Source organism: Saccoglossus kowalevskii, chromosome 8 (assembly GCF_978046115.1).
Source record: "Saccoglossus kowalevskii chromosome 8, keSacKowa6.1, whole genome shotgun sequence".
In the NCBI taxonomy this organism is placed as follows: domain Eukaryota; kingdom Metazoa; phylum Hemichordata; class Enteropneusta; family Harrimaniidae; genus Saccoglossus; species Saccoglossus kowalevskii.
The window spans coordinates 3,447,434-3,465,677 of NC_140648.1; the positions used below are offsets into that span (position 1 = coordinate 3,447,434).

An 18,244-nucleotide genomic window follows, 5' to 3' on the forward strand; every position below is an offset into this window, starting at 1 on the left:
ATGCCTAGTAATCATATATAATAGCCTAGTGATCATATATAATAGCCTAGTGATCATATATAATAGCCTAGTAATCATATATAATAGCCTAGTAATCATATATAATAGCCTGGTAATCATATATAATAGCCTAGTAATCATATATAATAGCCTAGTAATCATATATAATAGCCTAGTAATCATATATAATAGCCTAGTAATCATATATAATAGCCTAGTAATCATATATAATTACCTAGTGATCATAAATAATAGCCTAGTGATCATATATAATAGCCTAGTGATCATATATAATAGCCTAGTGATCATATATAATAGCCTAGTAATCATATATAATAGCCTAGTAATGATATATAATAGCCTAGTAATCATATATAATAGCCTAGTAATCATATATAATAGCCTAGTGATCATATATAATAGCCTAGTAATCATATATAATAGCCTAGTAATCATATATAATAGCCTAGTAATCATATATAATAGCCTAGTAATCATTTATAATAGCCTAGTAATCATTTATAATAGCCTAGTAATCATATATAATAGCCTAGTAATCATATATAATAGCCTAGTAATCATATATAATAGCCTAGTAATCATATATAATAGCCTAGTAATCATATATAATAGCCTAGTAATCATATATAATAGCCTAGTGATCATATATAATAGCCTAGTGATCATATATAATAGCCTAGTAATCATATATAATAGCCTAGTAATGATATATAATAGCCTAGTAATCATATATAATAGCCTAGTAATCATATATAATAGCCTAGTGATCATATATAATAGCCTAGTAATCATATATAATAGCCTAGTAATCATATATAATAGCCTAGTAATCATATATAATAGCCTAGTAATCATTTATAATAGCCTAGTAATCATTTATAATAGCCTAGTAATCATATATAATAGCCTAGTAATCATATATAATAGCCTAGTAATCATATATAATAGCCTAGTAATCATATATAATAGCCTAGTAATCATATATAATAGCCTAGTAATCATATATAATAGCCTAGTAATCATATATAATAGCCTAGTAATCATATATAATAGCCTAGTAATCATATATAATAGCCTAGTAATCATATATAATAGCCTAGTAATCATATATAATAGCCTAGTAATCATATATAATAGCCTAGTGATCATATATAATAGCCTAGTGATCATATATAATAGCCTAGTAATCATATATAATAGCCTAGTAATCATAAATAATAGCCTAGTAATCATATATAATAGCCTAGTAATCATATATAATAGCCTAGTAATCATATATAATAGCCTAGTGATCATATATAATAGCCTAGTAATCATTTATAATAGCCTAGTAATCATATATAATAGCCTAGTAATCATATATAATAGCCTAGTAATCATATATAATAGCCTAGTAATCATAAATAATAGCCTAGTAATCATATATAATAGCCTAGTAATCATATATAATAGCCTAGTAATCATATATAATAGCCTAGTAATCATATATAATAGCCAAGTAATCATATATAATAGCCTAGTAATCATAAATAATAGCCTAGTAATCATATATAATAGCCTAGTAATCATATATAATAGCCTAGTAATCATATATAATAGCCTAGTAATCATATATAATAGCCTAGTAATCATATATAATAGCCTAGTGATCATATATAATAGCCTAGTGATCATATATAATAGCCTAGTAATCATAAATAATAGCCTAGTAATCATAAATAATAGCCTAGTAATCATATATAATAGCCTAGTAATCATATATAATAGCCTAGTAATCATATATAATAGCCTAGTAATCATATATAATAGCCTAGTAATCATATATAATAGCCTAGTAATCATATATAATAGCCTAGTAATCATATATAATAGCCTAGTAATCATATATAATAGCCTAGTAATCATATATAATAGCCTAGTAATCATATATAATAGCCTAGTAATCATAAATAATAGCCTAGTAATCATATATAATAGCCTAGTAATCATATATAATAGCCTAGTAATCATATATAATAGCCTAGTAATCATATATAATAGCCTGATAATCATATATAATAGCCTAGTAATCATATATAATAGCCTAGTAATCATATATAATAGCCTAGTAATCATATATAATAGCCTAGTAATCATATATAATAGCCTAGTAATCATATATAATAGCCTAGTAATCATAAATAATAGCCTAGTAATCATAAATAATAGCCTAGTAATCATATATAATAGCCTAGTAATCATATATAATAGCCTAGTAATCATATATAATAGCCTAGTGATCATATATAATAGCCTAGTAATCATATATAATAGCCTAGTAATCATATATAATAGCCTAGTAATCATATATAATAGCCTAGTAATCATAAATAATAGCCTAGTAATCATAAATAATAGCCTAGTAATCATATATAATAGCCTAGTAATCATAAATAATAGCCTAGTAATCATATATAATAGCCTAGTAATCATATATAATAGCCTAGTAATCATATATAATAGCCTGGTAATCATATATAATAGCCTAGTAATCATATATAATAGCCTAGTAATCATATATAATAGCCTAGTAATCATAAATAATAGCCTAGTAATCATATATAATAGCCTAGTAATCATATATAATAGCCTTAGTAATCATATATAATAGCCTAGTAATCATATATAATAGCCTAGTAATCATATATAATAGCCTAGTAATCATATATAATAGCCTAGTAATCATAAATAATAGCCTAGTAATCATATATAATAGCCTAGTGATCAGATATAATAGCCTAGTAATCATATATAATTACCTAGTAATCATAAATAATAGCCTAGTAATCATATATAATAGCCTAGTAATCATATATAATAGCCTAGTAATCATATATAATAGCCTAGTAATCATATATAATAGCCTAGTAATCATATATAATAGCCTAGTAATCATATATAAAAGCCTAGTAATTATATATAATAGCCTAGTGATCATATATAATAGCCTAGTAATCATATATAATTACCTAGTAATCATAAATAATAGCCTAGTAATCATATATAATAGCCTAGTAATCATATATAATAGCCTAGTAATCATATATAATTACCTAGTAATCATAAATAATAGCCTAGTAATCATATATAATAGCCTAGTAATCATATATAATAGCCTAGTAATCATATATAATAGCCTAGTAATCATATATAATAGCCTAGTAATCATATATAATAGCCTAGTAATCATATATAATAGCCTGATAATCATATATAATAGCCTAGTAATCATATATAATAGCCTAGTAATCATATATAATAGCCTAGTAATCATATATAATAGCCTAGTAATCATATATAATAGCCTAGTAATCATATATAATAGCCTAGTAATCATAAATAATAGCCTAGTAATCATATATAATAGCCTAGTAATCATATATAATAGCCTAGTAATCATATATAATAGCCTAGTGATCATATATAATAGCCTAGTAATCATATATAATAGCCTAGTAATCATATATAATAGCCTAGTAATCATATATAATAGCCTAGTAATCATAAATAATAGCCTAGTAATCATATATAATAGCCTAGTAATCATATATAATAGCCTGGTAATCATATATAATAGCCTGGTAATCATATATAATAGCCTAGTAATCATATATAATAGCCTAGTAATCATAAATAATAGCCTAGTAATCATATATAATAGCCTAGTAATCATATATAATAGCCTAGTAATCATATATAATAGCCTAGTAATCATATATAATAGCCTAGTAATCATATATAATAGCCTAGTAATCATATATAATAGCCTAGTAATCATAAATAATAGCCTAGTAATCATATATAATAGCCTAGTGATCATATATAATAGCCTAGTAATCATATATAATTACCTAGTAATCATAAATAATAGCCTAGTAATCATATATAATAGCCTAGTAATCATATATAATAGCCTAGTAATCATATATAATAGCCTAGTAATCATATATAATAGCCTAGTAATCATATATAATAGCCTAGTAATCATATATAAAAGCCTAGTAATTATATATAATAGCCTAGTGATCATATATAATAGCCTAGTAATCATATATAATTACCTAGTAATCATAAATAATAGCCTAGTAATCATATATAATAGCCTAGTAATCATATATAATAGCCTAGTAATCATATATAATAGCCTAGTAATCATATATAATAGCCTAGTAATCATAAATAATAGCCTAGTAATCATATATAATAGCCTAGTAATCATATATAATAGCCTAGTAATCATATATAATAGCCTAGTAATCATATATAATAGCCTAGTAATCATAAATAATAGCCTAGTAATCATATACAATAGCCTAGTAATCATATATAATAGCCTAGTAATCATATATAATAGCCTAGTAATCATATATAATAGCCTAGTAATCATATATAATAGCCTAGTAATCATAAATAATAGCCTAGTAATCATATATAATAGCCTAGTAATCATATATAATAGCCTAGTAATCATATATAATTACCTAGTAATCATATATAATAGCCTAGTAATCATATATAATAGCCTAGTAATCATATATAATAGCCTAGTAATCATATATAATAGCCTAGTAATCATAAATAATAGCCTAGTAATCATATATAATAGCCTAGTAATCATATATAATAGCCTAGTAATCATATATAATAGCCTAGTAATCATATATAATAGCCTAGTAATCATATATAAAAGCCTAGTAATCATATATAATAGCCTAGTGATCATATATAATAGCCTAGTAATCATATATAATTACCTAGTAATCATAAATAATAGCCTAGTAATCATATATAATAGCCTAGTAATCATATATAATAGCCTAGTAATCATATATAATAGCCTAGTAATCATATATAATAGCCTAGTAATCATATATAAAAGCCTAGTAATCATATATAATACCTAGTGATCATATATAATAGCCTAGTAATCATATATAATTACCTAGTAATCATAAATAATAGCCTAGTAATCATATATAATAGCCTAGTAATCATATATAATAGCCTAGTAATCATATATAATAGCCTAGTAATCATATATAATAGCCTAGTAATCATAAATAATAGCCTAGTAATCATATATAATAGCCTAGTAATCATATATAATAGCCTAGTAATCATATATAATAGCCTAGTAATCATATATAATAGCCTAGTAATCATATATAATAGCCTAGTAATCATATATAATAGCCTAGTAATCATAAATAATAGCCTAGTAATCATATATAATAGCCTAGTGATCATATATAATAGCCTAGTAATCATAAATAATAGCCTAGTAATCATATATAATAGCCTAGTAATCATATATAATAGCCTAGTAATCATATATAATAGCCTAGTAATCATATATAATAGCCTAGTAATCATATATAATAGCCTAGTAATCATAAATAATAGCCTAGTAATCATATATAATAGCCTAGTAATCATATATAATTACCTAGTAATCATATATAATAGCCTAGTAATCATAAATAATAGCCTAGTAATCATATATAATAGCCTAGTAATCATATATAATAGCCTAGTAATCATATATAATAGCCTAGTCATTATATATAATAGCCTAGTAATCATATATAATAGCCTAGTAATCATATATAATAGCCTAGTAATCATATATAATAGCCTAGTAATCATATATAATAGCCTAGTAATCATATATAATAGCCTAGTAATCATATATAATAGCCTAGTAATCATAAATAATAGCCTAGTAATCATATATAATAGCCTAGTAATCATATATAAAAGCCGCAACAAATAATTCAATTATCTAAAGCATTTTATTCACTATTCTATGGCTAATAAGAATAGACTAAATTATGTCAGAGAGATTTTATAATAGAGGCACTGTAAAAAATAAATTTAGTACATATGTCTCAGTTTATTAAATTTCAAATGTTTTTTTTTATGTACTAATTAAGTATAATTTGAAGATGAGTTCTGCAATAAACTCAATTGCAATAACAAATTGGAATACTATAAAGGCATTGATTCTCACTGGAAGTTGTTTTAGTACAATGGATATTTTGAGCATATCCACTGGGTTTGAACTTCATGGATTTGGCACTGAAACTATGGAATTTTAATTGTTCGTGTGGATTTAATATAATTTAATATAACAATTTTCACGGCAAAATGAAAACCCAATAAGTAAGTTTTCATTCAAAAAAAAAAACTCAAATTCCCAGTTATAATAATAAAAATGTTCCTAAGTGATGTTCGTTGTGTCACACATCGCTGTACAAAACATAAATACAAATCACATTAAGAGAAAAATTATTTAAAAAAAAAAAATAAAAAGTTTTCAAATTGAATTGATCTAATTTGTGGCCTGTTACATAAGCAATTGCACACAACTATTTCAGCACAATTGGTTTTAAATTCCAGATTAATTTTGAATTGCTGACACTGGGGTGTGTAACAGGATATGTAATAGAGGTAGTTTTTGCCATAGGAGTGCTGTTCTTACGTTACAAGGTTACTGACAGCGTTAAGAAAAGACTAGGGGTGAATTATAGAAAGTATTCTCAGAATTTACTGTTTACCATAAACATATTCATTGAACATCAAAGTATATACAGCAGTCTACACCATCACCCTGAGTCAACTCACCTCCCCTATCTTTTCTTCGTATCCCACGACAACAGCTGCACCAGCTCCAGCAATTAATGCCAGTACAAGTAGATTGGTACCCAATCTACCCATCCAGATTCCAAATATCTCACATTTTGTGTACACTTTCTTGTCATGTTGGCTTGATAATCGTTCCTGTAAAATAGGGTTTTAATTTGTTAAAGCGCAAAGTTTATTTTATTTCAGGCTTTTGCAATTATTTGTGAATGGCATAACAAATATTACATCACAACCATGCAAAAAAAAAACAACAAAAAAAACAGGTATACCGGTAGTTTCTAATGTTAATAGAATGTGCTTAACCTTTTCACTATCAGGTCTTTCTTTTCATCACAAATTTACAAAATAGTCCTGTTTATACATTCCTTCAGAAGATTGGGACGAAAATAGCCAATTTTTTTTGAGTAAAAACTGAAAATTGACTCAAATTTTGTCTGTTGGCTCCAAATTTGGAGTTCATTTCCAGAAATATTGAAGACTATACGAAAAAAAATGTAAAAAAATTTGGGCGAGAAAGACTGCTGGTGAAAAGGTTGAAGTTTGACCATGCATTTATTGGTTTAAAGATATTCAAAAACTGCATTTAAAATTGATAAACACATACATCTAAATACAAATGTATCTTTATATTCTGACATTGTTGTAAAAGGAATTGTACTTACAGCTAATTCAAGATAAATACTTTTTTGTTTCAGAGCAGCTGATTTCTTGGCTGTGATGTTATAATCCCAACTACAGAATATTTTTGTAACATAGAAATTGAAATTTCCACTTCCTAACACATAGGATGCTTTATAGGCTTCTGACATACTGCAAGGTCAAGAAACATTACCAATTATGAATACATGTATAATATTTGAATGAGATGTGAATGCAGCATTGTGTTTTGGTCATGCTAGATGTCAGCAAAAACTTGATCAAATTTAGTCCACAAAAACTAACTTCTTTTGGCTAACAGAAATGGTTGGGGTACAATAATTGGAACTTTTAAACAAGAACCATAAAATCTGTATTAGAAGCTGCATCCCTAATAGTCAAAACCATTCTTTTTTAATTAAAAAAACATCTGTAACTTAAAACAGGCTTTACAGCTTGTTAGCTCTTGGATGCTCTTTTACACCCACAATTTGTGCATGCGCATATTATTATCAGCAACATTTAATTTTTTTAAATATTTGTTAACACTTATGGGACTACAGTAGTTAAATCAAGTGGGGTGAGACCAAAATAAATGACATAGAGACAAGGGTGCTGGTAGGTAGGTATGGGGGGAGCATCACACCCTCACGTGCAGGCGTCATAGCGGCCGACCCCATGATGCAATTCGCAGATTTGAATTACATCATGACATAGACAACGTGGTACCTGAGAGTTGGTGGTCACTACGGCAACCTCACAAGTAGACGTCATAAGAGTTGTTGCCACAGTATGAGTCACAATTTAGACTAACACTGCGGCAAGAATACCGTGGTACCCAAGCAAGGCTATGTATGCTGCAGTGACAGCCCCCAAATTACGCATAGAGAACAATGAGCATGATTGTGTTAGTAAATGCAAGTCATGCAAACAAGATTTAATTCGCTTTGATGAGGTGGTAGCATGGATAAGAATAAGAATAAAAATCCAATTATGACAAGAGCAAAAGTGGTTTAAATGCGACGATAACGCAAAAGTGTAAGTCATGTGCTCAGCGAATGCATAAATAATAAAGAATTACGAATCCGAGTAAAACGATGCACAAAGTCAAGTTAAATGCTTTTTAAAAATTAATGAATGACATAAATAGTAAAGTGAATTACAAATGCGAGTAAAACGTTGCACAAAGCCAAAAAATGTTTTTTTTGTTGTTTTTTTTAAAAATTAAATGATAAACAAGGATTAACTATAAACAAAAGTGGTGCGAACCATAGCTAAGTAGCAATCGCCTGTCTGGGATGGCTAATATCCGTGGCTTGATGGAAATCGCCGACATGAATACTTTGAGTATTGTTCGAGTAATGTTGTACCATCATTCCGGGTACCTTGCGAAGAGTTTTCATTGGCATTTGATTAACCAATCCGGAATTCCTGCAGCTGCAGCGGTGGTGGCAGGTCCGCTTCGAAAACTATGGCTGGTGAATTGGGCGATATTAGGTACACCACCCTGAACGAGGTGAATTTGCAACACATGTGTAAGCTTCTGGCGGGTTAGGTAGTCACCGTTGGTGAATTGAAATGCAGGACTCTGTCGCAAGTGAGAGGTGTTTGCAGAATAACGGTGATACGCACGTACCGCACATACTGATGAATCAGAAGCAGCGATGACAATGGTTTGACCCTGTCGAAAAGGATCAGTCTTTGATGCCTTTATGTGAACATTGAGCCCACAGAGATTGTCATCGATGTGTATATCTGCGTGGAGTAGGGTTGTAGCTGTGTCGTAACATGTTGGAGAGAAGGCAGTGAATTCACTTACTCTAAGAAAGCCGAAAAACACGATGGTGAATGCTGACCACATCATAAGTTGGTCGATAGGGTGAAGTGAATGAGATGCACGGAGGGCGTTTTTCAGTTTTCGAAGTATACCAATAGTAACAGGAAGTCGTTGGCGGGTAGGCATGCTGTGATGTCGCTTGATTCCTTGTAAGGTTGCGCCACGAAAAAACTGGTTACCGGAATAACAAATGCTACATTGATGTAGGCAGCCATTTTGACATGGGTCAAAACAGCGCCCTCTACTGTCATCTCTGCAAGTTTGTTGTTGTTGGCTGGTTTGTCGGGCATGCGTGTTAGAAGCCTGTCCGCTGGTCCATGTGTAGAGATTAGAATGCTGTTTGTTTTTGAAAAAATCTTTTTGTTGGTTGACCATGTTTGCCGCAAGTGAAGCATTTCTGACAGATTAAGTGACTAGAGTTCTGAAAGCATTCGTAGTCAAGCTCGTTATTAACGTAACTCCAATTTATTTGGCCATGAAATCTTGAGGCGTTTAGACGAAAAGCTCGATCGTAGGCGATCCATGCAGCTGGTTCAAATCGTTTTGCTTTTCTTGCAATGAAGCGTTGATAGTTGAACAGAGGTACGGTTTGATCAGGAAAGTAGTAAGACACATACGCTGCATAGGTCGAAAAACAATCAAGCCATGTTTCAAAGTCTTCGATTGATTTACGCTTTGGTTGGGTTGTAAGTGTCAAGCCTGGGTTAGGGTTGTCGCTGTCTACTGATAGGTGCGTATTGAGGGGTGCCCCAACGTTTGGAAGAATGTTGTCTGGGTGGAATTCGGATAAATCTATGAACTTACCGCGAATGACGAGCGCATTGAGCATTGATGGATCGACGTACGGCAGTTGTAGATGCATCGGAGGGACGATTGCAGGAACTTTCGATGGTGTCGGTGGAGCAATGTTGCTGACTTGCCCTGTAGCGTGTGCTTGTTGTGCCAATAGCGTGGGTTGTACAGCTGGTTGGTTGTGCTGTGCGGAACTGTGTTGTTGTTGAGCAACTGGTTGGTTTGAAGATAGACCGATAATTTGTTGATTTGCTGCAATGAGTTGTGGTTGATTGAAAAGATCGTATGTTTGCTGAGTAGCTGGTTGCGTCAATGTGAATTGGTTATCAGCTTGTTGTTGGTTCGTTGTGGAGGCTGGTGACAGCAAGTCGATTTGTAGCGGACTAGTAATAGTTGTGGCGTTTGATGTTGAGTTTTTGTCGGCGAGTTGGTTACTAGTTTTCGTGGCTGTACGTTGTTATTTGTTCGAAGTAGAAGGTGGCTGTTGGTCTTGAGAAAACCGTGCAGGAGTTTTCTTGGATCGAGTTGGTCTTCCACGTTTCTTCTGTGCTGGCATGATGAATGAGGATGGTCAACTTTCAAAGTTTGTGAGAAAAAATCGTTCAACAGCAAGCAATGAAGCAAGTGTGATAAGACTGATGAGTGAATGCTTGGTCTAGTGGTTAAATAACCAAGATGCAGAGAATTGATTGGTTGGGGATGGGAGGATTATGGAATATACAAAATATGATTGGTTACCAAGAATGCAGGTAATGGAATGTGTACTTAATAACAAAGCATGGTAATGAAACAAAGGACTGGATGTGTAATGCAGAAAGAGGATTATTATAAGTATGAGGGTGATAATTAAAACATAACATAGAACAAAAGACTGGCAACAGGGTGAGGCAAATGAACCCCATGGTCAGGTGTTAAGTATAAATTACGATTGTGAAAACATGATATGTAGGTAGTAGACAGGTGTGGTCGTCCCAGCAGTGTTAACCTCAGATTACTATGTAATCGGCCAATTATGAAACAATGTCCAACGACCGTTGCATATTTTTGCAAGTCAGAGTGATACACCTTGAAGTTTGCAGCGAAATGAGGCAATTGAAAGCGGAACTCATTCTGTTAGTGAATTAGTGTTTTATCTGATGTTGTCTGATGTTGTCTGAAAATGCCGGGAAGGCAAAAGCATGGAGCGCCGACCAAAAGTGGAAGAAAAATTTAAACTGCATTGGTCAAAATCTTTTCATGGGTAAAATACAACAAGGATAAAATCATATATTTCGTATATACTGCAGCGCACATCCCAATGAAGATTAGAGTGCGTAATTGAATTGGGACGTCAAATGATTACTGTCTGTATACAAGTTATATCATGTATGCCTAAATAAATATCTGAAAAACAAATATGTTTTGTTTCTGTGTAGTTTATTATGTATTTGTAGAACAATAAATTTTGGCGACCAACAATTTTGCACTATTTTTTAACTTACTAAATTTTTCAGTTGGCCACCAACAATTTGAAGTTGCTTGCCAATGGCCACTATGAAAAAAAATTAACTTTGATGGCTTTGCATCATATAGCACAATGTGTGCATCGTATAGCACAATATGTGCATCATAATATAACACAATGTATGCATCATATAGCACAATGTGTGCATCGTATAGCACAATATGTGCATCATAATATAACACAATGTATGCATCATATAGCACAATGTGTGCATCGTATAGCACAATATGTGCATCATAATATAACACAATGTATGCATCATATAGCACAATGTGTGCATCGTATAGCACAATATGTGCATCATAATATAACACAATGTATGCATCATATAGCACAATGTGTGCATCGTATAGCACAATATGTGTATCATAATATAACACAATGTATGCATCATATAGCACAATGTGTGCATCGTATAGCACAATATGTGTATCATAATATAACACAATGTATGCATCATATAGCACAATGTGTGCATCGTATAGCACAATATGTGTATCATAATATAACACAATGTATGCATCATATAGCACAATGTGTGCATCGTATAGCACAATAGGTGTATCATAATATAACACAATGTATGCATCATATTGCAGCAAGACATTAGTAGATGAGAACTATTACTACTGGTACATACAATGTATAAGGACATATTGAATATCATTTAGAAGGACTGACCACGGTTACTAAAAAAGACGGTTAGGAAACGAATCATGTTCTTTTCATTGGATGCGTGTCGCGGGTAAACATTTGAAACAAAAGACGTACTAATCTGTGATAAATAACATAAAATGTAGACAGGAAATCACGCAAATATGACGTCATTTTCCCCAGAGTTCATTGCAATCAACAACTGCACGCCATTTTATTGTGTCTCTGTCGATACTTTCAGTAATACTAAAGTGTAAGTTGTTACAGTGAATACTGACAAAACCTGTCGCTCGGTTTAAACTCAATACAAATTTGCCTGTCGTGTATGGCATTTTCGTTTTTAAATAACAAGATCGGCAGAAAACTGAAATAAAAAACCCAACAAAACATGATCAGAAAAAAAGACGTCAAAGAAACCACACAAGTGTTTATATTTCAGCCAGGCGAAAGTTTTAATGAGGAGCCATGATACCACGTACATTTTGTTGGAAATAAACAAAATATGCGATAAGATAACTGAAATGACCCGCCCATGCATGTAAGCAGACAAAATATGCAACAACAGGCAGTTCCAATGAAATTAAGAACGGTTAAAAAGGGTTCAAAAAATTGATTTGGCGAAGAGACTGCTAGAAATTTGTACCGACAGTTCAATGTGTTCAAAATTTGTAGCGTTGACTAAAACCACATTTAACGGCACGCTGAATATTGCAACATGAAAAATTTTCCCAAAAAACTGAAACAAGGACAGACAAGAACAATTAAACAGGCATTTTATGAAACTGGCGGAAAATGTTGAATACATTTTCAACAATTTCTACGGCGTCTACAAAAAAAGTGTTACGACTTTGAACAAAATGACTGATACAGTGACGCGAAAGCAAAACGACAAAAATTACTCTAATAAGCCCGCAAATCGCACACAACCTTCATAAGTACGCACAGTAGTATACTAAAAATTTATTTGGTAGTATTTTTTATAATATAATGTATTTTAAAATAGTGATATAGGGGTTAGAATTTTTGGCACTTTTCTACCGGGACCCAAGCTTACTCTCATGACAACAGTGAAAACGATAAATGACGATTCTCGATTCTGAATGTTTTCACAGTCACAAAGAGTACTCATCCAAATGTACGTGTGGTTCTTCGTAGAGCTTGTTCACTAAACGCAGATATTCTATCGAAAACGAGCTTAAAATTTCAAATTCGCGGAACATCAAGTGATCGACACAAAAATGAAACAAAATGGTGGACCTTGAAATCTCAAGCAATAGAGGGCGTACACAGCGTGACACGCATCCTTGAGGGATTAGGCAGATTCACACCTTTTAACAATGGCGTTTCCTAACCATCTTTTTTAGTAACTGTGGACTGACTTACCTAATTAACAGTGCAACCAGTAAGAATAATGAGTAACCACCACATGTAAATAGGTAAGCTACTGGCATGTCGTAATAATGTTTGTCATTTGTAGTGAATGTTTCATTCGTATAGTAACCGTAATATAATTCTGTGTCTGTAAACCAGCCCTGAAATTGAAAGGAAAGAAACAAAAATATCAATATAGTTCACAGTTTCCTGACCAGTGTATTCGAACCATAGCATTCCTACACTGCAGAATACAACAAACGTGGCTTAAACATGACCCCTAAGGGTCAAACATCCTGGTACTTTTGGAGATATTGTAGTCCAATAATAGAAATAATTTTTATACCTCAATTTATGCATATTAAAATATTAACTTCAATATAACAACTGATGTCCCAGGAAGAGAGATATTGGGAAGTTCTCTTTTTAATGAATTCTTTATACCTCATACATGTAGCAGGATGTTTGACCTTTACAGGTCATTCAAAATACTAGGATGTGTGACCTTTAGAGGTCATTCAAAATACCAGGATGTGTGACCTTTAGAGGTCATTCAAAATACCAGGATGTGTGACCTTTAGAGATTGTGCAAAATGGCTACTTAATTGGTCCAGATATCTAAATATATCAGGAGTTCAAGAGAAGACAAGTTGGTGAATACTTATACAAAATATTTGAAATCAGAAATAACAATAATACATGTAACTGACATTGTACTTTTACTTTAGTTTTATATGTATTGTACTTGTAACATTTTATTGTTGTCAATCAATGGAAACTATTTCTAAGGATGCAATAAATTCATTATTTTATTATTATCTTACAAAGTTGATTTTTTAATCAGACTGGTTATAAACACTGTTTCTTGTATTATGTTTCACACACTGATGTCAATCCACAAATTTAGCGTTTGACCATTAGTAATAATTTGTTCACTTTTTTGCACTAGATTTTTGCTCAAACAATAATGGACAACACATCAACCCATAATAGGCAATAGCACACTTTGCACGATATGTACAAGGTGAGAAAACTTGGAGAAAAGTTCACAGTGAACGAAACAGTTTCACAGTCACTGGTCTATAAATCTGCATAATTTAAAACATCATTTTTGACATTTGTTTTCACATTCTCATGATTGGACAAGTGACTGATGTGTGATGTGGAGTAGCATTGTAGTGTTCTCCCAAGTGAACAGTACACAGGTACACTGTTTTGGCTGCCCATTTGTATTACCGTAGTGTGTGTACACATAGTCTCCCCGCTGCATAGCGAGGGTTCTGATCTAACATGGTTGGAAAGCCTGCGGGTGTAAGCTATTCTAAAAGAAGAAGTTTATAATGGTAAATGCCTCATGTAAATAAACAACAGTAATAAAGTGATGTCCTGTGCTATAAACAACATTGAATACAGATCTGTGAACTTACCATACCAGTAAATAGATCTAGCACTGAGAATGAAGCAGTGTTGTAGAGCGGACTTGGTTCGTAAATCAACTGTGGTATAGTAGCAAAACTAAAACTCAACAAAAAGACAGGTATATTGAGAAGCAGTAGCCATCTTAGAAATAAGAAATATGACGTCACACCACTACCAAAGTTGCCTTCTATCTTTTTTATATGACCATCCCAGAAATTGGTAGAATATTTAAGATCCTTCAGTTTGTTCTTTACAGTTTGCCAGCTCTGAAAAACAGAGATTTATTTCGTGAATTAATCTTAGTTTGTCAATGACATAGTCCCTGTCAGTGATATTTATTCGTTCAAGAAATAGATACATAGACACAGATAAGCAAGAACCAAAGTCAGATTTTTCTCTTTTTAAAATAAGCTCACATATGTACATGTGAATAAACATTGTTAAAAGTTCAAATGATTACGTATGTGCATCATTTAGAGTGGGAATAAAATTTAAGTGGGGTGGAGTAGTTAGTGGGAGGAAGCACAACTTTTACTAGGAGAGAAGCTGAGAATTTCTGAGAGATGCACATGAATTGCAACCAAGAGGCTCGAATCTGGAAGCCTATTTTAAACTTCATAAATAGCATTCTTTTCAGCGTAGACTTTATTCAAGTGTAATAAACGTAAGTGAAATGTATTAACGAGTCATAATACCTGACAACAATTAGTATACAGCATTGGATTGATTGGAGTTTATGCTTTTCGTCTTCACAGTGAATTATTTTTAGCGTCATATTTGAAATAGCGCACTCGATACAAGATGTCGGATGGGAAAATTGGGGTGTGTAAAAATGTTTGTAGGTTCAGTCAGGCAATGTGTGGACCAAAACATCGCCCACTATTTTAAACATCACTCATGGGCAGTGTTTAGGATGGGCGAGGTATCAGCCGAATCGGTATGTTGTTTTTCAATCTCCATGTTACAAGTTCTTTTGTGAATCTCTTCAGTGAACCCATCGTTGAATCTGTATCCCTTCATACTAGGTATAAAACATGATGTTTGGGGTGAAATAACCCACCCACCCACCAACCCACTCCACCCCTGCCATAAATCCCACTCCTATCATGATCTCATTAATTTAAGATAAATACTATCCTAATATATTTGTAAAGAGGATAAGAAAACAAATAAAAATGAGAACAAAGCTGAAAGCTTACCATTCCAATGTTATAAGACAACATTGTGAAATAACTAACAGATTTATCTTTCTTGGATTTCTTCTTCTCAACTTTATCTCTATTGTAAGATAAAACACAGTACGGTACTTTGTCAGAAATAACAGTATCAATCTTTTGAACTGTCATTGTGTATTCCATGCGTACAGGGAATATAAGTTTGTCTCATGAAACAAAATGTTTGCAGCAAAATCAAAACATCTTGCATGGATTTAGTTTGCTTCACATATTTTACAGCTATTGCTATTTACTTTTTGAATACTCGTGTTACAGAATAATGTGCACAGATAGTTTTACATATAAGCCAACTACACCCCTGAATACTCATTATAGAGACCAAGAAAGACTATTACATGTATTATTAAGGTAGCGAGACTATTATTTGTGTTGAAAATTACGATTTTCACATTTATTTATTAATTGATGAAATGCACTATAAACTTTCATATGATAAAGTCAACATAACATAGAATGTCATGTAAGTTGGTTAAAATGTAGATTTTCTGAAGGAAAGCAAGGCAGCCTCAGTAGTGTTTTCCAAAATCAACAACACAGGTTTAATCTGTGTGCCTATAAGTTTCAAAGATAAACTCAAGACAAAGCAATGTTAGGATGTGTTATCAGTAGCTATCTGACACACAATGAGTGTTTCCAAACATTTGAGTGGTTTGTCTCCGCCCCGTTTGTTTCACAGATTAGTCATTTGCATATGAATGTGTCAGACACAAGGTCACACAGCCACTGAAAAAAATCATTGATTTTGGTGTTTTCATATGCCAAATTATCCAAATATAGCTATCCCATTCCTTTATTTTTTTGGTTTCCAATAGCCTTACACATTTGGATGTCCCTACACATGTTAAAACAGACCTTGATGGGAAAACAAATTGATTGTGCCGATAAACAAGCTTGAAAATCTTTGCTGTGACTTTATGGACGTTTTCTAGAAGTTTATGTTTTTCAAAATACAAGGTCTTTAACAAAAAATAACGTATACTTATTGTCGTCGGAATAACACCAAATTTTCACAGCTTTAAGGTGACAATGAGAGGAAATTGAATGCGTCCAGACAAACTATTTCATCGATTATTTACCAACGAGTTGTGGTTTGAGTTGGGGGCAATGCGACTAAAACAGTAATTGAAATTCAGCACACTATTTTTTAAAACGCGTTGCTTGAATAAAACTGACCAGACACATTCAATTTACCAGACTATTGAACAACTAGGAAAAGTGAAAAAAATACTTCTTACCGCCAGCATAAATGCGTAATTATTTTTTTTACAGAAAAAGTAATTTTTCACCTTTGATTGAGTAACGCGTCGTAGAATGCAGACACGGGCATGCAAAATACACTTGTGAAAAGCTTGAAGTCTGGCAATTTTAAAAATATATACTTTCCCGGGTCTATTTGTAGTCATTCAGTCACAATTAGAAGATGAAAACAAGTATGCAAATAATAGTCCCGCTACCTTAATTGCCCTGTCTTCCAAACACACAATATTAAAATTTGGAGACTTGTTTCCACACATGCACTTGCAATTATCGTAGCAAAAAAACATCAGGAGGACAGCAATGATTTCTAAGTCCAGAAATGTCATCTGGCACAAAGAGAAAAAGTTTGCTGCAAAATTGGGGAATGAAAATGAACACGCCACCAATTTATAACTTTAAGTACATAAAAGCTCAATTGACTTTAAAAAGTCAACAGTATTGAGCAAACACAATACAGTCGATACTAATGATGATGTTCATACTGAACAGCTATCTTCTATTATTAAAATTTATAATGAGTGAATATATATAAAGTCAAGTTGATTAGAATTCAGAATGAATAAATTTATAAACATCATGCTTGCTATATCAGCGTACAAGCTTATAAGGCATAAATGAAATTCACGATAAATAAAGACGATTTAGCATTTAAATACGTCAGCATCACATGACCATCTATTCTCGCGAGCAAGCAGTTAACGCGAGAAAGCATAAGATCGCGGACACGTGTGGGACTGTCCGGGCACACGCTGGGGCGAACAAGGGGAAATACCTAACGCGTGGGGCAGAGGCAGCAATCCATATACTGTATAAACACGCATAAAAATACTACGC

At 32.2% G+C, this 18,244-nt stretch overlaps 1 protein-coding gene across 2 annotated transcripts in view; it reads right to left on the reverse strand.

The window, feature by feature from the left end:
• Nucleotides 1-18,244, reverse strand: part of LOC102801118 (transmembrane channel-like protein 7) — a 65,561-nt gene that overhangs the window by 18,241 nt on the left and 29,076 nt on the right. For both annotated transcript variants that reach the window (XM_085502024.1, XM_085502025.1), the window contains 5 exons: nucleotides 16,118-16,196; nucleotides 14,927-15,184; nucleotides 13,512-13,660; nucleotides 7,368-7,515; nucleotides 6,685-6,840 (listed from right to left, as the gene is read on the reverse strand). In XM_085502024.1, the coding sequence (XP_085358150.1) occupies nucleotides 6,685-6,840; nucleotides 7,368-7,515; nucleotides 13,512-13,660; nucleotides 14,927-15,184; nucleotides 16,118-16,196 (790 nt within the window). The remainder of the gene's footprint in view (nucleotides 1-6,684; nucleotides 6,841-7,367; nucleotides 7,516-13,511; nucleotides 13,661-14,926; nucleotides 15,185-16,117; nucleotides 16,197-18,244) is intronic.